A 26,442-nucleotide genomic window follows, 5' to 3' on the forward strand; every position below is an offset into this window, starting at 1 on the left:
TTGACGGCAGGTGTGGTGGTTTAAGATGAGCGGGGAGAAGATGATGGAAACTGGACATCAGCCACTAACAAAACGTGTTATTGCATTTTAAGAAGGAGTACTACAGGTAGTTTTGGAGAATCTGGCAAGTGTTTAGAGCGCGATAGGACATCATGTTTGCTCTTTCACTTCTATTTATGTAAATTTTGTACTTTATTAATGACAAGGCCAATATCGAGGTGAGGTCCAATCCGTAGCTCTCTCTCGACCTGTTCTGGCATGTGCTTCACTGACACAGCAGGGTGCTGATCTGTAACGGGAACACGTAAAGTTTCGTTTACCTCAGCCATGAAAGACGCCTTTAGGCGACAGACAGGGGCCGATCCTGGGGCGTCTGACGCGCACGGTCCCTGAATCTTTAATTGATTCGCGGTTGCTCATCTAAAAAATCGCGTTCGCTTCGCGCGTTGGCCCGGAGAATTGAAGCGCGGATCGGTCAAGCATTTACTTACGGATACTCCAGGCTCAGGTATAGTTACTTAGGTAGTTACTCAAAGTCCTCAACGCTACGCAATATCACCATCTTCACTTACACCGACTCGTTCGTTCTCTTTGCGATAATATACAAATGCTTGCACTTTTTTAAGTCGCAGCAAAATCCACTGTTCCACTCTTAATCTCCTTAATATTCGCATGCGTTTTTAGTGGTTTCTCGGCCAATTCACTGCTGTCTAGATCGCCAACGCTGCCTGGCAGCCATGGCATCTTCAGCCAAGGCCACAACCCTCGACGAACTTTCTCCCCGACCGCCAACTCCTCCTCGAGAATCTTTTCCAGATAAACTAGCTCCTATGAAGGCTTCAGTCGGTCGTCCCATCGACCCAAGACTGAGTCTTCAGACACCACCAGGCGCTAATACACCATCGTCGAACGGGGCAACCAACACCAATTCAGGCTCAAGGCGGACAAGGAAGAAGGTCGAATGGTCAAGCCATACCGAATATCGAGAAGCGTCCAAGTTCTTCAGATCGTCACCGATTACGACCCCTTCTGCTTCATCGAGGCCCGTGAAGGGTATCCTGAAGCCGTCACCGTCTCCCAACCCTCTTGCTTCACCTCTCAATGGCCATCCCAACGGCCTATCAAGCCAGATTAGTATCGCCGAAATGTTGGACTCGACAATAAAACAACTCGCCGGTTCCGACCGGGACTCGCGACTCGATGCATACATGATGCTCTCTCGTGCTCTCAAGGCTTCCAACAACCTACCAGACCGGGTTGCCCTACAAGACAAGATGAGCCTATTCATGTCCTTTATCGAACGAGATGTCAAATCCAAAAGAGATGAAGGGTCTCCTGACTCTTCTCTCATATTCCAAGCCCTCAGTCTTCTAACAACCTTTTTGCATTTTCCAGCCATTGCTTCTTCTCTCACATCAGACTTCGGCGTCTTCATAATCGACCATTGCATTCGATGCTTCTCGGACCCAGGGATCTCGAAGGACTTGGCACGCCACCTTATGCAAGTCGTTGCTTTCCAGTCCTTCTCACCAAAAGTCATGTCTTCGGATCGAGTCGGTCGGTTAGTCACATCGTTGCACAACATCGAGGACCATTTGACTGGCAAGAGTATCATCATGGGCCGTATCCAGATTTACAAGCGTCTTGTGAAGCAATCTCGAAACCATATGGCTGTCCACACGGCCTGGCTAGAGGATTTGTTTAACGATATGCTTACTCCGATTCGAGACATTCGAGCACAAGCAATTCTTTTGGGCACGGAAGCTGGCTTTTCGCTGCGAAATGAGAAGCCTGTGATGCGCAAGGTGACCGAGATTCTGCAGTCGACGGCGGACAAACAAATCTATATTCAGTATTACATCCAGCGACTCGACACTATGCTCAAAGAGAAACAACTCTTGTCAACTGTTCCACAGATCTGGGGTGCTGTGACCCTTTTCCTGCAATGCCCTCTCAGTCGATGGCAACACTTTGCTCCATGGTTCAAGATTGCGCAGGACTCGTTCAACTGCACCGATTTGCAGACTAAACTGGAAGCCAACTATGGCTGGAATCGCTATGTCTATCTTTCAATCACCAGCAACAAATTGCCCCCAAAGTCTCTGGGTGTAATGGCACAACCCCTAGCAAGCCAACTCCGGCGCAAATTCAGTTCGAAGCAGTCAGAGGAAGCCATGAAGCTTCGCAGAACAGTGATGGGTGGTATTTGCAACCTGTGTTACTATGCCTTCCGACCTAGTCAAGATGTTACATGGATCGACGCTGCCTGGGATACTATCCTTGCACCTATCACGCAACAACTAGTTCAGCTCGATGCGCAAGCCGAGTTTTCTGCTGACTCCGTAACGCAAGCGACCCGAATTGTGACCGGACTCCTCGACGTTTCGACCCCGAGAAGCTGGAAAGACGAAAGGATCAAGGATGTTGCTCCTATAAGCCCTGAGGAGCTGCCTTCAATCGACTCAAAATGGGCTCGCCGGAATTCGGAGAAGATCTTTGGCCTTGTTGGACCAATTCTGGAGAAGAAATTCCACGACTTGGCTAATACCGAAAGTCTAGCCTATAGACTCTGGCAAGCCTTCGTTGGTTCTATTGCTGTCGCCTCGGCAAAGGATATCAAGGTGACTGACGAGACAGCGAGATTCATCGCCCAGGCTTTCGATTTGTTGTCCAAGGTGTGGTCAACCGGGCTGCCTGAAGGGTCTGAGTCTGCAGGCACAAAGTATCTGTCGAGTGTCAGGCATTATGTCGATGTCCTTGTTCGCAACCTTGGCCTGCTCCCCTTCACGGAGAAGAAGCTATCCATGTCTCTTGCTAATACCTTTGAGCCTGCTTCAACTCCTAGCCGGATTGATCGCACTGACAAGTCAAACGGCACTGTTCAGACGCCGCTTTATCACCTATTTTCCATACTTTGTTCCAAGCCACCAGGATTGGCTGACGATGAAGATCTTGCCGAGTGCTTCTTAGCTGTCTTTGATCCATTCTTCCAAGGCAAATCTTCAAAAGCTCGCGTGGAGCTGTCTAGAGAGATGCTCCGACTCTTGCCGCGAGACGCTCTTTCACCATACGGTCCATGGGTTCTCGCTGCTCAGAACATTCGTACTTTGCTAGATCAAAACCCATCGCCATCCGGCTCGCTACCACCTAGCAGCGAGAGATTACTTGGACCTGAATACCGGGAGATAGTATCGCTTCTCGAACGAGGACTTGTTTCGCACCCCACGCTCCCTCAAGAACAATGGTTCTCTCTTTTCAACTTGTTATCTGACCACATCGCTCAAGAGTCTGGAGATTCAGGTCGCGCCCTTGGCCTTGTAGAGCCTCTTTCCAAGATTGTTACGGACAACTTCTTCGAGGATTCTGAAAGACCAAACCAGATGGCGCTGGCGGTAGCGATTGCGCTATTCAAGATTGCCAAACTACCCCGAGATCGTCAGGCTGTTGAGGCTGCTCGGCGACGACTCTGGGGTGCCCCTCCCACGGCTTCACGATCCTCCTCATTTGATCCGTTCCAGTATCTTTACCAGCTTCAAGGTCAGAGTATGAAATACTTATACGAAAACGAGGCCGAATGCAATGATCAAAAGATGGCGGCCTATTTTGAGGCTGTCAACGCTTTCATTGTCTCATCCTTTTCGCAAAATGGCATCAAAACTCTCCCCAAGTTGCAAACAGGACTCAGTCCATGGATCCAGGATGAAAAAGCGCATAATTTATTGCGCAGTGATTCTCCTGTCTCTGGATCTGTAAGTCATTCCAATGGGTGCACTCTTCTATATGCTAATTATCTCCAGGTGCGGACTCTGTGGGATAACATTTGTGGCCAGCTATTGACACTCGGTCGATTGGAGGACAAGGTCCTCGACACAGTCGAGCCTCTTGTCGCTGCGGGCTTTAGAAGTAAACATCGTCACGTCGTAAACAAGATGGCAGAGACATGGAACGCTCTAGTAAAGGACGAAGAGAGCCTGGACTGCTCTGAGAGCCTCAAGTCGATTATAGCTTCCTTACGGCCAAGAGTTGATGTCTCATTCCCTGGCATGGAACATTCCAGCGGCGAGTTCGGAGCCCAAGCGCAAACCTTTGTCGATACACAGGAAGATTTGAGCTTCGTCGCTCTATCATCTGCCAAGTCATCGGGGCAAGGTGTTGAGCAAGCAGCCTCACCTGTACCATCCATATCGAAGATGAGTCTTAGGGGTGCGACGACTAGAAAGCGCCGCAGAGATGCCACCCCTGAATCTGCAAAGGCAAAACCGGCTAAGCGAACAGCTACACCCCGTCTTCGCCATGACAACTCTCAGATCCAATTTGCCCCAATTGTCTCATCACCATTGCTTGAGGAGTCCCAACATCTTACTGAAAGGCAGAGGGAAGTCCGTGAGCGACAAGAAGAAAATGCCGCCCTGTATCCCGGTATCCGATCGAGCCCACGGACTCGAGCAAAGGCTGCGATCGAGGAGAGCTCCAAGGATGCTGAGATACATAAACCCAGCAGACTCGAAACTACCCCTGAACGCGCAGCTTCCTACGATGAGTTCATCAATCTGACACCCACTCCTCGACGTGGCCAAGCTCTTCATCTCGAGGGCTTGAACGACCCACCTTCATCACCACCGGACCCGAGACGCAACCCTCTGTTATCTGAAATACAAACTCGATCAAAGGCTAGAGACTCGATCGTCAACTGGCAGTTTTCTTCGCCACCTGGTTCACCTTCCATCAGTCAACAGATTAATGAAGACCAAGCTGAGGTGGAGACTCCTTCTGCTAAGAACAAGACCTCTAGTAAGAACACACGGTCTAAGCGACGCAGGAGGAGGGCAGAATCATCAAAGAAGGAGGAGGTCATTCCCTCAAGTCTTGGTAGTCAGGAGGTGGTGGCCGAAGACGCGGAGGTACTACCAGATGCGCCACCTAGCCAAGATGTGGAAGAGATCAAAGAGGAACATATCGAACCGCCTGCCCTCAGCCGGCTGGAAAGCCCTCAACGAACAGCCCCGCCTCCAGCACAGGTTCTGGAAACACCAAAGTCTGCAGACGACGAATTTGTGGATGCCAGGAGCAGCCCTGCAAAGGCCGTTGATGACCAGGCTGTTGAAAGCGGGTCTAAGGTGGCTAACAGCCAGAATCAAGACTCATCTTTCGCGCTCAGTGAAGGCGATGAAAGCAGTCTCGTGAGATTTGTGGTGGAACTCGAATCTAGAAGATGCCATCTTCCATTTGACAAGTACAACTCAGTTTCTGTTTCCCCTGAGAAGAAAAAGAACGACGCATCTCCCGAAAAATGCATAGAGGTCCAAGGAGACAATTCTGCCGACGAAGAACAGAATGACACTAAGGAGCCTTCGCCATCTAGTGTTGTTCCCTCTACGCCTGTTGAATCAAGCCAAGAGAAGAATGAAAGCCAAAACACAAACCAAACTAGTAGCAAGAGGAAGAGAAAGCGAAGCGCCGTGTATGCAGAGACACGTCGCAAAAAGAGACGGTCGGCCGACCCATCAGGACAAGAGCAGGTCGAAGATAGCCAGTCAACGTCTCAAGAAACGGCCTCGCCTATTCCAACCGTGCGACGGTCATCTAGACGAAATGCTGGACAAAAGGGCAAGGAGCTACGAAACCGAGAGGTCCAGGCTTCGCCTACCAAAAGGTCTACACGCTCATCTTCCCAAGCGCCTCAGACAACGTCAAAGCCGACCGATGCACGTGATGACGGTGACACCGATGAGGAACTCATGTCACAACTGGTGACAGAGTCCTTTGCAGCCTCGCTAAGCCAAGAGCCTGAGTTTCGGGTGCCTGATGAAGTCATTGAGGACTCTATGGAAGTTCTACCAATTGTTAGCGAATCAGGTGAAGGGGTCCAGGAGGATCAGCCACAAGCAGAAGAGGAGGGTCAAGAAGTTGCCGAGCCAAAAGAAGACGAGGACGAAGAAGAAACACCAGTACCACACAAGACAAGGTCAATCATGGACACTCTTCGTGGTGGATTACAGCAATTGCAGGCGGCAGCACTTAGCCGCGACGAGGTTTACCAGCTAGAAGACATGCTTATGGATATGAAGAGGGAGCTCTTCGAAGCAGAACGACGAGGAAGGCATTGATTAGGAAATGAATTTAAGACGGGAAGCATTGTCATCGGCGCGTTGGGGTTTTTATTCTTGGGAACTGCTTATAATACAATACCTCCATGTACAGAGTTGCCTGATTAGCCTGTCGCTTATCTCATTAAAAGCATTGCATGGGTATCTGTACATTTACATATTCTGTAGAAAGGAAACAATCAAAGAAATGATGAGATGAATATGCCATGCCAATGTGCCGAGTGAAACAGTATACCAACAATTATGGCTGGGAGATACTCGAGTTGATGCACGTGAGATCTTGTTACCAAAAGTAGTAAGCAATCCGAGTTACGAGTCAGAAACACACGTCCCGTGTACATGTATCCACCATTGTCCATGAGGATAATACGGGGAAGCATAATATGATAATGTGGAGGATCGTCAGATGTAATCTTTGAGAGCAGCTTCGGACGTTCCTAAACGGGTAATCCGATGAACGGAGTCGCAGTGTGACACGGGGAAGAGGGTCGATTATCGATCCAGGTTTTTGATCTTGGTGTAACAGACGGGCCTTATAATTGATACTGTGTGAAACCGAGGTTCTAGAAAGGGTAAATCGTAGTGATAAGCGGCTCTCGGGAATTAATTTGGACGATGATGCTTCAGTATCCGTACAGCAGTGTACCTTTCTATCGGCGGCTCAGTATGGACTCCGCATATCTCGAGATTTGACCGTATTGCTGCTGCCTGGCATGATTCAGCTCTGGTGATGAACCAGGGTCAAGGGTTCTACATGCTGCTCTCCCTCCTGTTCTTAACAGCAAGGAAAAACTGCTGGCGCGATCCCTACGTCAGGCAGATTCCCAAGGCGGAGAACTAACACAGCAATGATGTGCACGTTTGCCCCGTTGTTGACATGGGTTTGCAGGTTTAACACCATTGATGTCTGCCACTGACTGAGAGAGTTTATCGCGTGAAAGTATCGTGGCATGAAATACAGGGACCTGTAAAAATAAAGGCTTGAGAGATCGTAGATACCATGAGGTTAAAGATGAAGACATAAGCAGTTACTCAAAATGGATTGGCGTCAAATGGTGTAAGTGGTGATGCCTTCATAACCCTGTTGCAAAAGAGCCGAGGAAAAGCAACGAATATTCACAAAACGAGGGACTATACCTATTAAATGAGAGGATAAATCGTTGGTTTTTCTTTCTAAGAAACTTACATTGACGAACAGCACGTAATGCGTGTCTCTAAGCTGTTGTAGATGATGGCCCTTGGCTGATAGACACAAGGCAGTTCGGTTTGTACTCTTATGAGACCATGGCATAGAATTGGGCCATTACCGGTAAGATATTACTCTCCGCTGAATCCTGTGCTTGGACTCTTGTTTGCCTCGTTTGAAGTTGTTTTGGATGAGGTTGAAGAAGGCTACCCAAAGGAGTCAAGTGGCTCATAAAATGCCTGACCAAGCAGCCAATGAACAACATAGAACAACATATAAAGAATTAGATTGCATCGTAAACGAGAACATGGTCCATTCCCGTTTGAAGACTCTATGATAAATCGGTTCCCTTCTGAGAAACCCTCATTGGCTGGCGTATGTTTAGGGTCTGGCGTCCGGCAGTTGCACCGATCGATTGTGATGAACCTGACCAGTTCGGGAATTTCATGGCGAGGTCCTAGTTGAGGCCGAATGTTATTAACCATTGTAGGCAACCCGAGGACTGTAGGCACTTGTCTTGGATACATACACAGAATTGATAATGTATCTCATCTCATCTGAGCAACCATCACGATGCTTTGGCCTTAATCGGCCCGCCGAGTTGAGAATGACGTCAACTGTTAACAGTCCGGGGGTTCTGGGGTTTAGCAATTCTGCGTTTTATAGCCGTTATCATCCATAAAAGGGAATTGAAAGCGGAGGGCCGGGCAGAGACGGTGGATAGTGTCCTTCGTTACGGTCAGCGAGGCCTTTTCTTCGCATTTGTCTATTTAAACTGATTGGGCAGTTGATGTCTACAGCGGGTTTGTGATGGAGTCAGCGGACTGCAGGCTGGATCTTGGCGTGTACGTGACAGGGACTGAAGCGCGGTAAATGGCGCGTTTCTGACTGTTCAATTCCGTTCTTGACGGTCAATTTGTTCAAAAGTGTACTGTTTTGTACTGTGTAGTCTCCGTCTCGTTGATCAAGAGTGATGATGGTGGTTTTGCAGACCTCATACATATATCATTCCTTTCAAGTTGGAGTTGCCATTGTAGGCTGAAGGTCACAAAGAAAGCAGAATACCCCAGGGTAAAGTACCTACCTACTTACCTAGGTAAGGTAGAGCCTCATCACTGGGCGATACTAGCATAGACCAAGACATTGGCAAGAAGGATGCTATTTCCACGGTTCCTTCCTTGGGTTGCCCAGAGTCAAGATCACGTGTAGAAACCTCAACCTCTCCTTCAGATTCATCTCCATTCTCCATTCAGAAACCCGGACTTTTAAGACTTCATCCGAGGTTACGAAACCTGTGAAATTCTCTAAATTGTCCAAGGACCTTGGCTCCTTCGTTTGCCTACTCTCGCCCAATCATGATTCAAAGATCCGTCACAAACCGACTATCAAGGCACAACCCAACGTTAAATTTCGATTTCGAGAAAACATTGCCAACAGGCTCCTGCCTGCCTCAGGAAACTTCTAAAGTCCAAACTATGGCTAATGCCTCAGAAAATGCGACAATAATGGGACCATCGGAGGCCTACAAAACACTGACGCCTTGAGTGCTCCGATTTTCACACCCCCGAAAGGGCCCTCAGTTGAGAGGGACTTGCGATGACGTCGTATTCCCCACGCTCCAGTCTTCTAAAAGTTCCCCATGTTTACTTCCCCAACTCGTCCGATTTCTGCGGAGGCGAGAGGTAAACTTTAAGACCTTCTCCACGAGTTTATGTTTCCAAGGTGACATTATAGAGAAGGATATAATATTGACTCTCTATACAGTAGCCAGTCAATGAACCAGAGCAATGCATCATACGAGAGACCCAGACAGTTACCTCCAGGGCTGAACTGTCACTTACTCGTTCGCACAACGCCCTGAAAACTTTACGATGCCGTAACGCAGGGATCATTGCCCTGCTGGCCATGGGTGCACACGACTGCGGATCTCGGTATACTTTACTGTATGCACAGTATGGTCATAGGCACTATCACTTTTCGCCGATGGGTCCATCACAAATGGCCAAGACCAAGACAATAATGGATGGGCAGCCAAGGTCTGTCTCAGTTACCAGCTTCTCGCATGGCCTGGGGGTGGACACCCAGAGGCCGTGGATCCAGTGTCGAGCACTACTTTACATGACTCTGTTTCTGCAGTACGACATGCAAGATCCTTGAGCTTGCGTTTCTTTATAAGCCCGAGTATCCCCCGGCCTCAACCGTTCTCAATACCAACCTTTGTTGTCGTCCCAGTGACCTTGAGTTTGAAGAAACATTATTTGGTTTCGAACTCTTCATCATGTTCAAGAAGTACTTTGGCCTTCGAGGCCAGGCCCTCAACTATGCCATCAGTACCATTGCCGGAACCGATTTCCTGCTCTTTGGTTATGGTAATACCTGCCACTTTATGCACAACGGCTCTAAGTCAAGCCATGGAAACAGATGCTAATAAATAATCCTTATAGACCAAGGTGTTATGGGTGGTATCTTGACAATGGCACCTTTCATGGAGCAATTCCCCGACATGCATAGCGATGATCCTACAGTATCGGCGGCTGTTCGAAAGGACCGCTCTAATTATCAAGGCATCGCTGTTTCGTCGTACAACCTGGGATGCTTCTTTGGTGCAATAGCTACCATCTTTCTTGGTAACAAGCTCGGCCGCAGGAAAATGATTATGCTCGGTACCACAATCATGGTTGTTGGTGCTGCTCTTCAGGCTTCTGCGTTCACTCTGGAACACTTCATCATCGGACGAATCATCACTGGTCTTGGTAACGGCGGCAATACATCTACTGTTCCCATGTGGCAATCAGAAACTTGCTCCGCCCATAAACGCGGTAAACTGGTAATGATCGAGGGTGCGCTCATCACACTCGGCATTACCATCTCGTACTGGGTCGACTACGGCATGTACTTTGCGCAAGACACATCTGCCTGCTGGCGCTTCCCAATGGCGTTCCAGATTGTCTTCTGTCTAATTATTATGGCCTTTGTTATGAACCTTCCAGAGTCTCCACGTTGGCTTGTGCTCAAAGGACGTGATGAAGATGCAAAGGAGGTCATTGCTGTCATTGCCAACCAGGATGTCCAGAGCAAATATGTGGAAAACGAGTTCAAGGCCATCAAGGAGACTGCTGCAGAGATGAGTAAGGGATCATTCTCAGACTTGTTCTCACGAAACCACAACAAGAACCTCCACCGAACTCTTATTGCCTATATCAACCAAATGTTTCAACAGGTAAGACCCATGAAGTCCCAGGAATCAAATAGCTACTGACATCGAAATAGATCTCTGGTATCAATTTGATTACTTACTACGCTGCTACCATCTATGCTGGACTCGGTATGACTGGTCACATGCCTCTACTCATGGCCGCTCTCAACGGTACCGAATATTTCTTGGCCTCACTCCCTGCTATCTGGCTGGTTGAGCGGGTTGGCCGTCGAAAGCTTATGCTCTTTGGCGCCGCAGGCCAGTGTGCTTCCATGGCGATTCTTGCTGGGGTTGGTTCCAGCGATGCGAGGGCTTGTCAGATTATTGGGATTGTCTTTTTGTTTGTGTTCAACTCATTCTTCGCTGTTGGCTGGCTTGGCATGACCTGGTTGTACCCTGCTGAGATCACACCTCTTCGAATCCGTGCGCCTGCCAACGCTCTATCGACCTCAAGTAACTGGATTTTCAACTGGCTGGTGGTTATGATCACTCCTCCTGCATTTGAGAACATTGGATCCAACACATATGTCATCTTTGCAGTCATTAACGCCATCATGGTTCCTTCAGTCTACTTCTTCTTCCCTGAGACTGCATACCGATCTCTGGAAGAAATGGATACTATCTTCCAGAAGGTGGGGCATGGTTTTCAGGGCGCACTCGATGTGGTCAAGCAGGCCAAGGTCGAGCCTCGACGGTATGACAACAACGGAAACCTTCTCATTGCCATTGAGGAGGCTGAGGAAAAGGGACACGTTGAGCATCGAAGTGGAAGCTCAAGTGGACAGAGCGGCGAAGGTAATAATGCTGCCATGTTTACTTCACATGACGAAGAGAACCAGCGTCGAGAGAACTAAGAGGTGCTACCGGTTAAACGAACGGCGATGCCATGAGTGGTGGCTTTGGAAACTATACCGAGTGGTTGAGAGAAAGAAGAAATTTAGTTAGTCAAGTGTCATGATGAAACATATAGCAGCATATAGATACCCGATTGAGTAAGAATCTTGTACCAATTTTGTGTAACTTTGACTGCTTCAACGGCCCGTCCGTTGCATTGTGAAACTGTATTTCCGAGACTGTTATAGTACATGACGCTCACAACGAGGCAATGAGATTTTGGAGTGAGTTTTTTCGTATAGGCAACTATGGCTAAGGCTAATTATGCCTAAATTCAGAGTCAGAAACTGCTTCCTCACCAACCAAATGCCAGATTCTGGCTCTGGGTGTGATATATTTTTGTGGTTTGATGTATCACAAGCCGATAATCTGAGACGTGTTTCAGCTTTGAGTGTGGCCGGTAACAGCTCTAACTTTAGCAGCAGATCTCCACTAAACAGCTCGATCCTGGGTCACCATTGGCTGTCTTGAGCTACCCCGCCATTGCCTACATGGGTGTCGACCTCCTCTCAGACTTGAAGCATCCACGGCCTGGGATCGCATCTTACAGATACTACAACTCTGCCTGAGCGAACCAAAGCTACGGGGAACCAGACACTTAGCATCACCCTTATAAGGCCCTTCAGCCTCGTGTTTTACTGCTTTAGAGTCCTGCAACTTTATTTGTCTGCTCTTGACTTGACTTGTTCTTTCTACCTTCACCCCCACTCGGACCCTTCAACCCCACCTGAGCAGTTCCGCCACTACCTTACCTAGGTACAGATACCTACCTACCTCTCTACCTTACCTGCGTCTACTCTCTAACTACCTTACCTTAGTACCTCACTTTTACTAGCTCCATCTCCTCCAAAGCTCAACCTCTTCTCTACCTATCTCGATCCCTACAAAAAAGACATTCACAATGGTCGACCGTCCAAACAAGCCCTCGGCGCTCGCCTCTACCCCCGCCGCGCCTCCTCAACCCACCGTCGACATCACTCACGACAACTCCCGCGTCAAGGCCGTTCTTCCCACCGGCGAGAGCGTAGAGGTTCTTCTCCACGGCGCTACTGTCATCAGCTGGAAGGATGCTTCGGGGGCTGAGAAGCTCTGGGTCAGCGAGTCTGCTGCTCTTGACGGAAGTGCTGCTGTTCGAGGAGGTATTCCCATCGTCTTCCCGGTAAAAAACTCCAACACTCCCTTATAATAGCTTGTCTGATTTGTACATCTACAGGTCTTTGGTACTGCCCCCGACCACGAACCCGTAGCCAAGCTTCCCCAACACGGCTTTGCTCGTAACTCGCGATGGGAGTTCCTTGGAAAGTCTACCAGCGAGGGCTCTAGCTCTAGCGTGAAGCTCGACTTTGGTCTTTCCTCCGAGAGCATCAGCGAAGAGTTCAAGGCTCTTTGGCCCTACAAGTTTGCCCTCATCTACAGTGTCTCTCTTGACCCTGAGAGTCTCAACACTACTATTGTTGTTACCAACGATGGTGACACTGCTTTCGACTTCCAGACTCTTCTTCACACCTACTTCAAGATCAGCGTATGTTGTATAGTGCTTATACGTGGGACATCGTAACTAACCTGTCTCAGGACATCTCTTCCACAGAGGTCACCGGTCTCGAGGACTCCGTCTACTTCTCCAAGGTCTCCAGCTCAGAGGCCACCCAATCCGGCGCCGTCACCTTCTCCGCCGAAACCGACTCCATCTACACCCCCGCCAAGGGTCCCTCTCACCCAGTCGTCATCTCCGAGTCCGGCACTCCCCGTTTCCGTATCGTCCGTGACAACCTCGACCAGGTCGTCGTCTGGAACCCTTGGGTCGACAAGTCAGCCGGCATCAAGGACTTTACTCCCAAGGACGGCTGGAAGAACATGCTCTGTGTTGAGCCCGGCTCTGTCAAGGGATGGCAGAAGCTGGAGAAGGGCGATGCTTTCGAGGCGGCGCAGACCATCACTCTGGTCTGACTTGGCAAGAGTGAGGGAGTGAGGAGATTCAAGATATGACAGTTTTTACGTAACGGCAGCACAATAATTTGAGATGGACATGATATGAATTAACTTGTGTTTTGAAAGACAAGCCCTTATGCTTAGATTAGAGATGAAAGAAGGTACCAACTCACAAGATCACGGCCGTCAGTGCTGTGTTTTATCATTCGAGATTTCTCATACCCAACCAAGTGTTTCAAAGTCTCATTTTTCTGCTTATTCCCAAGTTGCTCCCATGATATTCACTGCTCCTATTTTGTTCCAATGTACATTTTCTTCATGTCAAATTCTAGTGTCACTTATATGCTCAGGCCGATCGTGCCTTATTCTCTCTAGAGAAATGATCAGCGACCAGGAAAGCCAACTCGAGGGCCTGCTTCTCGTTGAGTCTTGGGTCACAGAAACTAGTGTAGTTTGTCGACAAATCATCCTCATCCAATCCCTCACTGCCACCCAAACACTCTGTAACAGCATCGCCAGTGAGCTCGAGGTGCATACCACCAAGGTTGCTACCCTCCTCTTTGTGAATGCGTAGTGTCTCCTCAAGCTCACGGTAGATATCGCCGAAACGGCGTGTCTTGATGCCTGTGGGTGTGGATAGTGTGTTGCCGTGCATAGGGTCGCATTGCCAGACAACCGTGCGACGGTACTCGGAGTCCTCAACCGCGCGAATATGTGTGGGGAGGAGATCGCGCACCTTGGCAGCACCGTAACGAGTGATGAGGGTGATCTTGCCAGGCTCGCGAGAAGGGTTCAGCGTGCGTAGGAGAGAAAGGAGGTCTGAAGCTGGTGTTGTGGGACCGACTTTGATACCAATTGGGTTAGCAATCCCGCGGAAGAACTCGACGTGGGCATGATCGATCTGGCGAGTACGGTCACCAATCCAGATGAAATGCGCAGAGGTATCATAGTACTCCTTCTTCTCGCCGTCGTCAGCTGCAGGAGTAGGGCTTGAGGTTCTTGCGGTAGGTTTCTCAAGCAAGCGAGTCAAAGACTGCTCATAATCAAGGAGAAGACCTTCGTGGCTGGTGAAAAGCTCGACGGAATCGAGCTCCCCGGGACGAGCATTGATGACCTGCAGGAAGCGCAGGGTCTGCTGGATACTTGAAGCAATGGCTGAGTACTTCTCCTTGAGTTCCGGGTCTCTCACATGCCCGAGACCCCAGTCGAGAGGCCGATGAAGATCAGCGATGCCAGAGGCGAGAGCGGCACGGATGTAGTTGAGGGTTGCAGCAGAGTGGTGGTAGGCCTTCACAAGGCGGTTGGGATCGATCTCTCGATCTTCAAGGCGGAAGCCATTGATGATGTCGCCCTTGAAACTAGGGACTTCCTTTCCATCAACCATCTCAGTAGGACTAGATCTCGGCTTTGCATACTGTCCAGCCATTCGACCAATACGCACAACTCTCTTGTTGGTCCCCCAAATGAGAACAACACTCATTTGCAATAGCAATTTAATCTTGCTCTCAATGGGGCCTTGACGACAGTAGTCAAAGAGCTCTGCGCAATCACCACCTTGGAGAAGGAAAGCATTTCCTTGTGCGACATCGCGGAGGTGAGCTTTGAGAGCAATGATCTCGTTGGGATGGACCAGAGGAGGAAGTTGGGTCAGTTCCTCAACAGCTTTAGCTAGAGGCTCTGCATCAGGGTAATTGGGAGATTGCTTAATGGGCTTTGAGCGCCAGGAGGAGGGTTCCCAGCCGGCAGATGATGAAGACGAAGCCATTTTGAGTGTAAGAGGTGGAAGGAGTGATACGACAGATTCAAAATTGGGCGGAGTCAACCGCAAAAAAGGAAAGAAATCAAGTGCCCGACTTGATTAGTGTATTGTAGTGTTTATATGAAGTTGTTGAATATTTGTGGAGGAGTCGAGGTTTCTTGTATCAAGAGGAGAGTGAGTGAGTGAGTGAGTCACAGAACAAGGACAAAGACGGGACAGATGGCCAAGACGCACCCTGGACTGCACCTGCACCTGGAACCAAAAAAAAGTGAAGTTTAATTGAGTTGACAAAGAAATGTGGCGTTGCCGATGGTAGCCACTACCTAAACTTCAACTTTCGGCTTAAAAAGCGGCGCATGTGGCGTACCTACCTTAGACAATATGAACACCAACATAAGCATTTCTATTGTCTGGGGATTTTTAGGTGATGGTTTGGTACTATCAGACACAAAAGAGGATGTCCCTCAAATGTGAGGGCGCGGCTATTATGCTTGTTGATATGAGCTCCTAGTTCCTTGCAGTTGAAGAAGCAGGATGGGCTACGAAAACCATTATTCAGATTACTTACAACGGCTGTGAGGTACAAACCATCCAATAAACTCGATTCTGATATTTCCGTCTTCTGTTCTATTAACTAGAACATGCCAACAGTCATCTCATGTTCTTCTATTCCGCACTCTACCTAACAAACTTCATAGGTCTCCACAACCAAGCTAGAACTGAACTGCCCCTCCAACCCCACCACAGCTTCATCTTCGTAGCTCCCTCTCTCCACTACCAACCACTAATCTTCACCAACTCTACACCACACCTTCACCTCCACTCCACTTCACTTCACTTCTACACATCACGACAATCATGACCGACGAAACGCCCTCTCAGACCGCCAAGTCCGCCGAGGACCGCAAAGCAGCCTCCGCTCTCGAGAATCTCGACGCCGCAGACTCACCTTCGACACCACAAAACGTCGACGCCGACGCTGCCAGCAAAGCCATCAAGAGCCTCGGCGGCGCAAACAAGACTTCTGCTGCCGCCGCTTCTCATAAGAACGTCAAGGTCGACGCTGCTGACGTCGCACTCCTCGTCGATGAGCTTGAGCTGTCAAAGGCAAAGGCGACTGAGTTGTTGAAGAGTAATGAGGGTGATGCTGTTAAAGCTATGAGGGCGTTTATTAATGCATGAGGGACTACAATAAGGCTTACAATTTTGAAAAGTCAGCTCGGGAAGGGAATTGGAAAAATGCAATGAGGTGCGATGTCCCATACACTAGCCAGGCGTAGCTACACAAGTGTCTCACAGTTCCAGCAGTCACCTTCAGTCGAGCCACAAATATAATGTCAATCGCCATGATGGAATTATCAGTATGTCAAACACAAAATATGTGTACTTTAATCAGTCAATCCTCCAAACGCCGAGTCAAAGGTCCTGTCCATCCCGTGGTATTCCATTCCATCCCGTCAAAACGAGTGATTGTATGCCATGACGTGTGTTCGCAATTCTAATGTGACCCATAAACTCCAGACCCGAACCTTTCCATGCACAATTACTCTACCTCCACCATATCAACAACACAACATCTTTACTTTACTCTATTGCCAAGTTCTAGCCAGAGGGCTTCCAATCTTGGGGGCAAACTGAAGACTCTTGCGTCGAGCGGCCATGAGGCGCATCAGGACGTTATCATCCTTGGTCTCGCTGATGATGCCAGCACCCAACTCACGGAAGGGGTTGGCCTTGGGAGGGCATGTTCGCATAAGGAGAGCATCCTTACTAGGGGAGTCACCCATGTCGTCATCGTCACCATCGTCAGATGGAGTATCAGGGACAAGGTTGGCAGCATAGCGAGCAATGGCCTCCGGGGCAGGAGTTTTGGGAACAGGGGTCAGGATGGCTTCGGAATACTCAAAATCCTCCATCTCATCGTCCTCGTCTCCTTGATCTGAAGGGGTGTACATCCATTGTGTGCTTTCACGACGGTTGATCGGCGTAGAGGGAGCTGTGCGAGAGCTTCCCTTGGTAGGGCTGTTGACGAGGGTGCCGTTCATGTTGGCCAAAGCCTTGGGCTCCATACTCTTGCGGCGACGAGCTCCACCCCGAGGGACGTTGCTTGTGTCGATCTTGTAGGGACTTTCCTCCACCCAGTCGTTCTCACGCTCACAGCTATTTCTGGTTAGCACTGAATAAAACAAACTAGGAAGATGTCAACTTACTCAAGCACCCAACTGACTCCGACACACTGGACGATTCCGTTGCTCTCACGGACCTTCTCCAGTGTGCGCTTGCTGCCGTCCTTGAAGACAACATGTGTGATTCCAACCTTAGTGGATGTCACATCGTTGCCAGATCCATTGGGGTTCCAGCTCCATGACTTCAGGCACTTGGCACCCATCTGCGTGAGCAGCTCCACGAAGATGCTGCTGGCATCAGCTCCTTCGCTGGTGTAAACATCGACAAAGACCACAGCTCCACGAAGTAGAGCAGGGTCGACGTCACGTCGGGGAGTTCTAGCGGGCGTGCCCAAGGACGACCAGAGCTCAGACTTTGAGGGCGTGGCAGGGGCAGGTGTTGAAGGGACAGACGGGACCTCGGCAATGGTTGCGGGCATACTCTTTCTACCCTTGGTAGGGGAGTAAGAGATGACAGAAGCACTCCTGGTAGGCCCTGAGGGGCGCTTGGGAGCAACTCGCGATGCACTGAAGCTGCGCTTCTTCAGAGGGGAAGGAGATGAGTCGTCTGCAGGCTTCAGAGGAACCTTTGTGGTGGTGTTGAAGGTCTTCATGACTGGACGAACAGGTGTAATGGGTGTCATAGAAACAGGGGCCTCATTCTCATCGCCATACTCTTGACTAGCCTCAGAGAGAGTGTCGTCAAAAGCTTCAGTATTGACAACCTCTTCAAGAATCTCGGGCTCCATCAGAGACATCTCATTAGCCTCGTTGGCCAACTCAACATCCTCCTCAGTGACCTCCATGTCATCAAAAGTGGGCTCAACAATTTCGGCAGTCCTGTCCGCCTGAAGTTCTTCCATACCTGCACGTACCGTCATCTCATCTTCGAAATAATGAGTCGAAGCGGGTGAGGCCTCAGATCGAGGAGTAGCTGACTTGTTAGAGAGCTTCTCTCCACCGAGGGGAGCCATCTTGATAGGCGTACTGGCCTTCCAAGAATCAAGTCGATCAGCGAGTGCGCTAAATCCACCCATAGAAGCACGAGAAGTCTTGGGTGTCTTGCGAACAAATGGTGTTGGGGTGGTAGGCGCTACACCCTTGATAGCCATGGTCTCATCCTCAGAATCCGAGTCTTGAGAGGGCTCCAAATCCTTGTCCCTGAGCTGGAACATGGGATTCTGTTCTTGCTGGGGAGACTGAGCGGGAGTTGAATTCTTGGACTCAACTTCCTCAGGTACATCATCTGCCTCAGCATTTTCTTCGTCAACGGCCATGCTGTCCTCCTCGTCGGTAAGGTCGTTCACTTCTTCTACCACTTCTTGGACTGCTTCAGCCTCAGTCGCAATATCTTCACCAACCTCGACGGCAGTCTCGACTTCCGCCTGAGGCTCTTCAAGAGTCTCGATGATGGCGTCAACTGGAGCAGGCTCTTCGTCAGTCTCATCGACAATACCCATCTCTTTCTTCAAGGCAGGGTCAGCATGACGAGGAAGCACAGCAGACAGACGGCCAGGGAATTGCAGGTTCTCAATGGGGTCATTGAAGACATCGTCATCAACAGCATCAAACTCAAGCTCAGCTTGCTCTTCCGACATAAGCTTATCCGAAGATCGGGTAGAAGGGGCACGACTAGGAGTATCCATCACCAGAGGCTTCATGACTGGTGGTTCGCCCAGCTCCGCAACATCTCTAGGTCGCGGTTCTGTGACCGGCTTCAGTCCAGGCATGGCCCGTTTCGGAGGTGAAAGAAGAAGTGACGCCTTCATTGCTGATTGGGTCTGTTGAGGCTTGAGCGACGTTGCAAAGTTCAATCCCTTGATGGGTGATTGAGGTCGCTTAGCCGCCGACATGAGTAAAGAATTCTTGAACGAAGTACCTTCTGCAGCTTGCGTGGTGTCGTCCTGTGTCTTCTTCATTGTAGATCCAGGCAGAGCAACAGGACCGATTCGGCGTGCTGGCGATCTCATTGTGTCTTTGAGTGGCGAGGCTGGACGTCTCTTTGCAGGAGATAGGTTAATTCCGCCAAGGTCTGGCGGATTTGTGATGCTATCTAAAGCATTTTTTGACTCGGTAGATTTTTCGGTCGTCTCAGGCTGGGCTCTAGCAGCACTTGTAGGAGGCTTGATCGGGTTCTTCTTCATCGGTTTGACAGGCGGCATGTCACCGGCGAGTTCGTCCTCGGAATCATCGTCCCTCGAAACAGGTATCTGGGTAATCTTCTTAGGACTTAAAGGCTTGTTGTCTGTCGACTCGGCGAATCTTACCGCCGCTCTGGTCGTTCGACTTCCAGCTGCTCCTCCACGTTTGGCTGGTCGGCCTCTGATTCCTGGCCGAGCAGGCTCCTTGGCCTCGGTAGCAGGCTCGATGTTCTCTTTGTCAGGCTCTTGGAACTTGACAGCCTTTCTGGCAGCAGGTTTGGCAGCAGGTTTGGCGGCAGCTGTTGATTTTGTTGTTGCAGCTGTTGTGGTAGTTGTGCGAGTGCGAGTGGTTGTCTTTTTAGGGGCTGGTGCCGGAGCAGACTCTTCTGGTTCAGCAGCAACAGCCTTCCGAGGCCGTCCCCGAGTAGCTCTGACAGGTGCAGCAGTCTCCTTGGGAGGTTCTGTGGCCGTCTTCTTGATTGCACGGCCTCTTGTGGGTTTCGCTAGTGCTACAGGTTCAACCTCAGATTCTTGGTCCTCAGTCTTCTTTGGTCGACCACGCGTTCTTCTGACAACAGCAACTTCGCGTTGATCCTCCTCTTCCTCATCCGCTCTTGTCTTTCTCTTAGCGGCTGTGCTTTTTGTGCCTGCAGTCGCGGTACTCTTTGCCCGCGCAGCAGCTGTGACGATCTTTGTTGTCTTGACCGAGGGATCAGTGGCCTTTGCGGCAGCTCTGGCCCGGGTCATTCTCTTGGGTGGTGATTCCATGGTGATTATGGTTCGCTGTGTTGTTGGTGTATGGTTAGTATATGGAAAAAGAAAGAGATTAAGTAGGCTGCATCATGTACAATGATGGATTTTGTTTATTGCAGGTCCCTGATCGGGTCGAGGGTCTTCAGTGGACAGGCCGTGTTTGGCGGCGTTGCTGGGCAACGGCCCGCTAAAACAGGCAAGGGTGCAGATCGTAGCTGCCAACTGTGAATGTTTGCCCCGCAACCGGGAATTATCAAATTATCCCATGTCCATAACGCGTATGGGTAAGTCTGTAGCGTGCTTCTAGACATCCAATGGAATAATTGTTGACTTTAGACACGATCAAATGTCTTGGATGTCATCGCGTCTCTTTCCCGCATACTCATTGGTTCTTGAATTGGAGATGAATCGGGAAACTCTCTTCTGGGGCCGCAGGAAGTCTACACTAATAATATGGGGAACTATCATCTCCACCAAATTCACAAAAAAGTGGCATCGCAATCAGAGACAAAGCACAAAAATTGAACATACAACACCAGGTATTCGCTGGTCGTCACCGACCCAACTACTAATCCGGCGCTTCGGAGCTTGACTATGGGAGAGCGGACGGGATCCCGTATTCTCTCCGAGCTTTGGTCGTATGTGAAAGGTGTGAAGCCAGGACGGACTTTGACGATTGACGGTTGCAGATACTAGGTGGTCAACAACACTTGGCTCCCTTAAGAGGAAAGGTGCCAATCGATGGTTCCTGAGACTGGGGTAGACAGAAATGGTTGTAAGAGGCAGAGCTGCCTTGAAATGTTCCTAAAAGGTGGTATCCCAAGATGAGCGGAAGTAGAATTTGTGCTTCCAAAATGCGTCCAAATCATATGCCCCAAGCTCAATTTCACCTGCGCTTCATCCTCAACAAGATACCAAGGTCAAAGAGTCTCTTGGTAGCATAGAATTCAAGCGAAATGCTCTTTGTCGAAAGAAACCCAGCCATCGCCCCCTTCATGGGGTATCCTGATTCGCCTCAACACCAGGCTGTAACGCCTCTTTAAACAAACAAAAACCAAGAAGGCACTGTCGCAACATCGAACAGTTACAGCGCGCGCATACGCTACGCCTGTGTCGATAGCATATTCCTCAAAACTTGACAAGATCGTTCCTATTAACCATATCGCATAGGTGCCTGTCCTTGAGGTCCACCGTGAGGAGGTGCGTATTGTTGTGGGGGAGGTCCTCCTCCTCCACCACTTGTCACGGCCTTGACGTCGGGTCGGTTTACGAGAGGTTGATGGAAGTTGCAGATACGGCATGCGACATCGACGTAGCCAGAGATGGACAAAGGAATGATCGGCTGCGATTGTGGTTAGTCGGCAGTAATGAAGAGCCAGAGAAGAGTAGTCTTACAATCCAACAGAAGGTGAACCATGGGTTACTTTTCTGGACATGTGCTGCCATGTTACCACAGTGGTGACATTGAAATATCATGCCCTGATACTCCGAGACTTCCTTTCGGAATGTGTGCTCACCGCACACGAAGAAGAAAAACATGATTGATGTTTAGGAAGATTCGCCAGCAGGAAGAGGAGGGAGCGGTGTAAAGCCGCGGGCGAACGTTCGTTGAAGTAGTGAAGCGTGTGATGTGATGTGATGTGATGTGTTTAAGGGAAGTCAATTAATGCCGATCCAGGAGCTGGGGTTTGAGGTCAAGTGGCGCGTTGTGTAGTCGTGGTCTGGGCGGCGCAGTTTCTTGGCATGGCAGCTTTAAAGTTAAGGTCAAAGGTCATGCATGCACGTACTATGCATAAATGGAAGATACTAGCTTTATAACGTCGGTAAGAGATAAAGACTTGTTCTTCAGGAGTGCTAGCATCGGTTGTTTAATAAAGAAAGTATCTACACGAGAAGTAAGTATCATGTTCAAACCATGGAAGTGCCGGTATAGGAGAGTTTCCGTTTACAGGCACAACCTAAGAACAAGGTGATGACGAACCGGCAGGGGCTGGCTCTTAGTGACAACGCTCACCGTGCACGGACCACAGCTTTTTACGACTAGGTAATGGAAGCTCATTACTCAAGTTAGAAATGGATGCCTTGACTGGTGAGGCGTAGGGAATGGATTTTACATGGTGTTATTCTTCTATTCATGAGCTATCTTATACTGGTCATGATACTCTCTGAATTGAAATAGATATTCAATAACCCTTGTGTAATACGGCATGTCTCTTTTGCGACTTCTAAAGCGAGGGTGGTCGAGGGTAGTAGCTAAAAATATACTTGTAGGACCTGTAAACTTTGCGGCGGCGTAAAAAAAAATCTCGAGAGTAAATGCTAGCTTCCTGCGCAAAGCTTGCAACAAACCTCCACAACCCAGCATCATGATTTACGATCTGAATATCGCCTGGTCACCAACGACCAAAGATGAACAGCTTCTCCAATCACTCACTCGCGCATCGACGCTTGGATACTCAACCGTCGCGCTGAATCACACGCTCACGCTGCCGCTTCCCGCCAACAACACCGCGCCTTTCCCAACCATAGAACCCAAGCCAGGCTCCAAGCTTCCAAACATCCTCCACCGCGCGACTCTTCCTCTCTCAGATCCTTCAGCGAATAACTACCGAATCCCATCGCTCATCTCGACATACGACATCATCGCGGCCCGTCCACTGACGGACAAGGCCTTTCAGAATGCTTGTTTAACGCTCGACGTCCCCATCATATCACTCGACTTGACGCAGGATTTACAATTCCATCTTAAGCCGAAGCCATGCATGGCTGCTATCAACCGTGGCATCCGCTTTGAGGTCTGCTACGGCCAAGTGATTAATGGCGATGATCGAGGGCGCCCAAGGTTTATCTCAAACTTGCAAAGTCTCATCCGGGCGACGCGCGGCAGGGGCATTATGATTAGCAGCGAAGCCAAGAATGCGCTATCCCTACGAGCGCCTGCCGATGTGATAAACATGCTCAATTTTATGGGGGGGTTAAGCAACGAGAAAGGCTTTGAAGGGTTTGGCGAAGTGCCTCGATCTGTTGTGGTAAATGAGGGTATCAAGAGGAATGGATTCAAGGGCGTTATCAACATCGTTGAAGTGGCCGAGAAAGAAAAGGGCTCAGAAAAAGATGAGGCCGGCAAGAAACCAAAGAACAAGGGTCAAAATCAGAATCAAAAGCGCAAGACTGGCGATGAAGATACACAGCAGATCAGTAAACGGCAGGCAAAGAAGATGAAGCTAGCCTCGAGGAATGCAGCGAGCGAGAAGGAATAAGAAATTTGAGATTGGCGCTCTAGGACGCGAATAGGTAGACAGCATGGCATCATGATACCCATAGATAGATGCACAAAGCTGACTGGTATGCTCTGGAGACTTGCTCACATTATTATAAGACTAGCTACAACATTACGAGCACGAATGCCCATTCGAAAGAAATCCCCAAGTCCGTCTCAAAGTTTTTCACCATTCACATCATCGTCCCTAACGCATTTCAACCATAGACTCAAGGCTTGCCAGTGGCGCGAGCCTTGAGAGCACCGTTTCCTCCAACCAAGTTGCCCAGGTTGAGCACGCTGCTGAGCTTTGAAGGGTCGGACAGATCGATGGGGACTCGTGTCCTGGAAGCTGACTCGGCGTTGGCAGTAGTGGTGGGCTTGGTTCCGTCGAGAGCGGGCTGTGCGAGTCTCCCTGTGGTGTCGGGGCCCATGTTGCCGAGTTCCATTGAAGGCGCATATGTCTGTTGCCCTCCTTGTGTGGAAGAAGCTTTAACCATGGGTTCTTCAATGGAACTGGCAGGCTGCTGAGAAGCGGTGGACTCCGTAGTAGCCCCTTGCGCAGCAGAAGTAGTAGTAGGTTGCTCGGAAACTACGGGCTGCGTCGTCGCAGGCTGCTTGATAGAGCTGGGTTCTACTGGCGCAACTTGAGTCGTGGCTGGTTGCTCGACAGAACTGGGCTCTTGAGGAGCAACCGCCGTCGGGGCAGGATTCTCAACAGGGTTGGCAATGCTGGAAGGCTGCTGAGGAACAATAGTTTCCGATCTAATTGGCCCGACCACAGCAAAGGGGTCAGATGCGAGTGTCGTCTTGGGCAAAAGGCTCTCGGGAATGGGGATCGTAGTGACACCAGGGTTAAACTTCCCAAGAGCATCATCAGACTCAGCGGGGGCTTGCACGGTGTGAATCACGGTAACAGGCGCCTGGGTTAAGTCAGTATCAGATAGGAATTTTGACCAAAAGAACTTACTGGGGCTTCTCCTGGAACGATCACTGTAACGAGTTGCTTAGAGGAGTTAGTAACAGCTGAGGGATACAAGCTATGGGACTTACAGCCTGAGTAACGGTTTCAACGACAGGCTAGAAATCGTTCAGTTAGCAAAGAGGTTTCTTGAAATGTTTTTATATTACTTACAGGAGGAGCTGCTGCGACCTGGGTAACATATTGAGTCATAACCTGAACCTGAGTGACAAATTGAGTTTGGACTTCGTTGACGACTTCAGTCTTGGTTTCGGTGACAGTAACTGGAGGTGCGTTGATGGTAACGGTGACAACCTCACCAGCAGCAGCTTCAGCTTCGCCCTGAACAGTCTGAACAACAGTTGCCGTCTCTGTCTCGGTAACTTTTTGAGTAGCAGTTTCAGTCTCGGTGATATAAGACAGCCTCAGTCTATAGATTTGTTAATACTGAAAACTCAACTTTGGTGTTTTGTGGCTTAAACTCACCCTTCGAACTTGAGTGCATGAGCAACACCCTCAACCTCTGCCTGCCTCTTTTTCATTATCCCATGTCTTCCCGCGGCCTATTCGAGTCAAAGTCAGTCTCAAGACTCTGTCGCATCTCGGTGTGAGTTTTGAATATCCTCACCTGCGCAACATGGGCGGCGGTAAGCCAGAGTAACAACTTCATGATGATCCAAGCTCTTCCCCAATAGGTTTCAGAATTTGATTTGGCGTAGTGAGTGAATGTTCCAACAGTCCAGCTGTTTATGAGTTTTTACGGTCCAGTTGTAAAAGAGCGGCAGATATAACAGTTCGACAATAGCGATTAAATCTTGGAGAGGATGATATGTCGAGTAGGTATTAAAAGTCGTTCAGTCAAAGGGACAGTAAAAGAATGATTGCCCGGGGCAGAACAAGAAGAGAAGCCGTGACGATGGGTAGTGGTAGCACCGCCGAGTCCAAAGCCCGGGCAGCACCAAAACTTACAAAGTCAATCAGTGAAAAGAGCGAGCGATTGACAAGGTCACGACGGATAGAAAACAATAAACATAACACAGCAACACAATTCAGAATTCAGAATTCAGAATCTAAAAAAAAAGGTCGGAAGCAAAGGGAAGGGAGGGAGAAGAGAAATGGGATGATTCAGGTTTCTTCAGACCCAAGCCAAGCCGCGCCTCTCCGCCGCACACACCGTCGCAGACAAAGCAGGGGCACGTCTTGGTGCATCATGGTTCTGGAATCTGAGGCTCAAACGGAGACTTGTGACGCTTGGGGTTAGGACGGGCTAGGGTTGCGAGTTTGGGGATGAGCTAGGGTTCAGGGGTAAAACGATGCTATCGCGACAAGGAGTTTGAGGGAATCAGGCATATTATTTGGTGATGACTGAGAGACCGGGTTCACGATCTGCAGTGTAAGCTCGCTAGTTCGATAACTTTATCGGCATTGTGTATAAACTCGCAGTTTGATGGCCACATCCCGACAATTCAGCTCAATATCAAAGTCTTGATGAAGAGACTTGGCGCTACCTGTCAAGATGGGACTAAAGGGGGCTAATCAAGGCACCACCGTTTGCCGGGGCTTGGCAATAGTTACCGAGACGAGATATGTTGCGATAATATCATGGAAGTTTTAGTAAGCGCTCAAGAGACAATGCACTTCTGCAATATCATCACAAGAGAGTCAACGGAGCGGCCATCTGGGCGACCGAAATGCAGGTACAGCAAACTATCACAAAACGGTCTCTCCCACTGTGGTCTTATACCTCACGAAAAAAAGGCCATTCTCAAGCGAATTACCATGGCAAAAACATCGCGAAAAAATGCCTAGAATTCTCCATCAATAGCGAGACGCAACTGAAGCACCCCTTGTTCATCCGAGGTTTCGGGAGGGGGCCCGACCTCGCTACTTTGAGTGAATCGGCCGAAGTGCCAAGAGCCATTCAATAGGCCTCGTTCGATTACACTACCGGAAGCTAATGGATGTCAAGTTTCGAGTTGACAGCTTTTAATTAATTCATTAATTTACTTACAGAATAAGGCTGAGTCTTGAGATACGCGTGCCAATTGTAAGATAAGGAAGTCAAATGCCGTTGAAAGAAACTCTTTTACTT

General features: G+C 49.4%; 9 protein-coding genes across 9 annotated transcripts; 5 read left to right on the top strand and 4 right to left on the bottom strand.

Moving 5' to 3' along the window:
• Positions 1 to 737: 737 nt before the first annotated feature.
• On the top strand, positions 738 to 6,107 carry J7337_000373 (uncharacterized protein; the record flags this gene model as incomplete). The annotated part of the gene is made up of 2 exons (XM_044818128.1): positions 738 to 3,749; positions 3,798 to 6,107. The coding sequence occupies 2 exons, from the start codon at positions 738 to 740 to the stop codon at positions 6,105 to 6,107; spliced, it is 5,322 nt and encodes a 1,773-aa protein (XP_044685830.1).
• Positions 6,108 to 9,571: 3,464 nt separating this feature from the next.
• Positions 9,572 to 11,343, top strand: J7337_000374 (uncharacterized protein; the record flags this gene model as incomplete). Its single annotated transcript, XM_044818129.1, has 3 exons — positions 9,572 to 9,662; positions 9,738 to 10,513; positions 10,564 to 11,343. The coding sequence occupies 3 exons, from the start codon at positions 9,572 to 9,574 to the stop codon at positions 11,341 to 11,343; spliced, it is 1,647 nt and encodes a 548-aa protein (XP_044685831.1).
• Positions 11,344 to 12,284: 941 nt separating this feature from the next.
• On the top strand, positions 12,285 to 13,330 carry J7337_000375 (uncharacterized protein; the record flags this gene model as incomplete). Its single annotated transcript, XM_044818130.1, has 3 exons — positions 12,285 to 12,542; positions 12,597 to 12,905; positions 12,956 to 13,330. The coding sequence occupies 3 exons, from the start codon at positions 12,285 to 12,287 to the stop codon at positions 13,328 to 13,330; spliced, it is 942 nt and encodes a 313-aa protein (XP_044685832.1).
• Positions 13,331 to 13,658: 328 nt separating this feature from the next.
• On the bottom strand, positions 13,659 to 15,077 carry ARO8 (Aromatic/aminoadipate aminotransferase 1; the record flags this gene model as incomplete). Its single annotated transcript, XM_044818131.1, has 1 exon — positions 13,659 to 15,077. The coding sequence occupies one exon, from the start codon at positions 15,075 to 15,077 to the stop codon at positions 13,659 to 13,661; it is 1,419 nt and encodes a 472-aa protein (XP_044685833.1).
• An 852-nt stretch (positions 15,078 to 15,929) lies between these two features.
• J7337_000377 (uncharacterized protein) lies at positions 15,930 to 16,253 on the top strand (the record flags this gene model as incomplete). Its single annotated transcript, XM_044818132.1, has 1 exon — positions 15,930 to 16,253. The coding sequence occupies one exon, from the start codon at positions 15,930 to 15,932 to the stop codon at positions 16,251 to 16,253; it is 324 nt and encodes a 107-aa protein (XP_044685834.1).
• A 407-nt stretch (positions 16,254 to 16,660) lies between these two features.
• Positions 16,661 to 20,145, bottom strand: J7337_000378 (uncharacterized protein; the record flags this gene model as incomplete). The annotated part of the gene is made up of 2 exons (XM_044818133.1): positions 16,661 to 17,231; positions 17,282 to 20,145. The coding sequence occupies 2 exons, from the start codon at positions 20,143 to 20,145 to the stop codon at positions 16,661 to 16,663; spliced, it is 3,435 nt and encodes a 1,144-aa protein (XP_044685835.1).
• A 1,138-nt stretch (positions 20,146 to 21,283) lies between these two features.
• On the bottom strand, positions 21,284 to 21,669 carry J7337_000379 (uncharacterized protein; the record flags this gene model as incomplete). Its single annotated transcript, XM_044818134.1, has 2 exons — positions 21,284 to 21,472; positions 21,526 to 21,669. 2 exons carry the CDS (start codon positions 21,667 to 21,669, stop codon positions 21,284 to 21,286), a joined length of 333 nt encoding a protein of 110 aa, XP_044685836.1.
• An 827-nt stretch (positions 21,670 to 22,496) lies between these two features.
• On the top strand, positions 22,497 to 23,390 carry J7337_000380 (uncharacterized protein; the record flags this gene model as incomplete). The annotated part of the gene is made up of 1 exon (XM_044818135.1): positions 22,497 to 23,390. One exon carries the CDS (start codon positions 22,497 to 22,499, stop codon positions 23,388 to 23,390), a length of 894 nt encoding a protein of 297 aa, XP_044685837.1.
• Positions 23,391 to 23,619: 229 nt separating this feature from the next.
• J7337_000381 (uncharacterized protein) lies at positions 23,620 to 24,892 on the bottom strand (the record flags this gene model as incomplete). Its single annotated transcript, XM_044818136.1, has 5 exons — positions 23,620 to 24,312; positions 24,360 to 24,395; positions 24,443 to 24,469; positions 24,525 to 24,780; positions 24,837 to 24,892. The coding sequence occupies 5 exons, from the start codon at positions 24,890 to 24,892 to the stop codon at positions 23,620 to 23,622; spliced, it is 1,068 nt and encodes a 355-aa protein (XP_044685838.1).
• Between the last annotated feature and the right edge of the window lie 1,550 nt (positions 24,893 to 26,442).

This window comes from Fusarium musae, chromosome 1, assembly GCF_019915245.1.
Source record: "Fusarium musae strain F31 chromosome 1, whole genome shotgun sequence".
NCBI lineage: Eukaryota > Fungi > Ascomycota > Sordariomycetes > Hypocreales > Nectriaceae > Fusarium > Fusarium musae.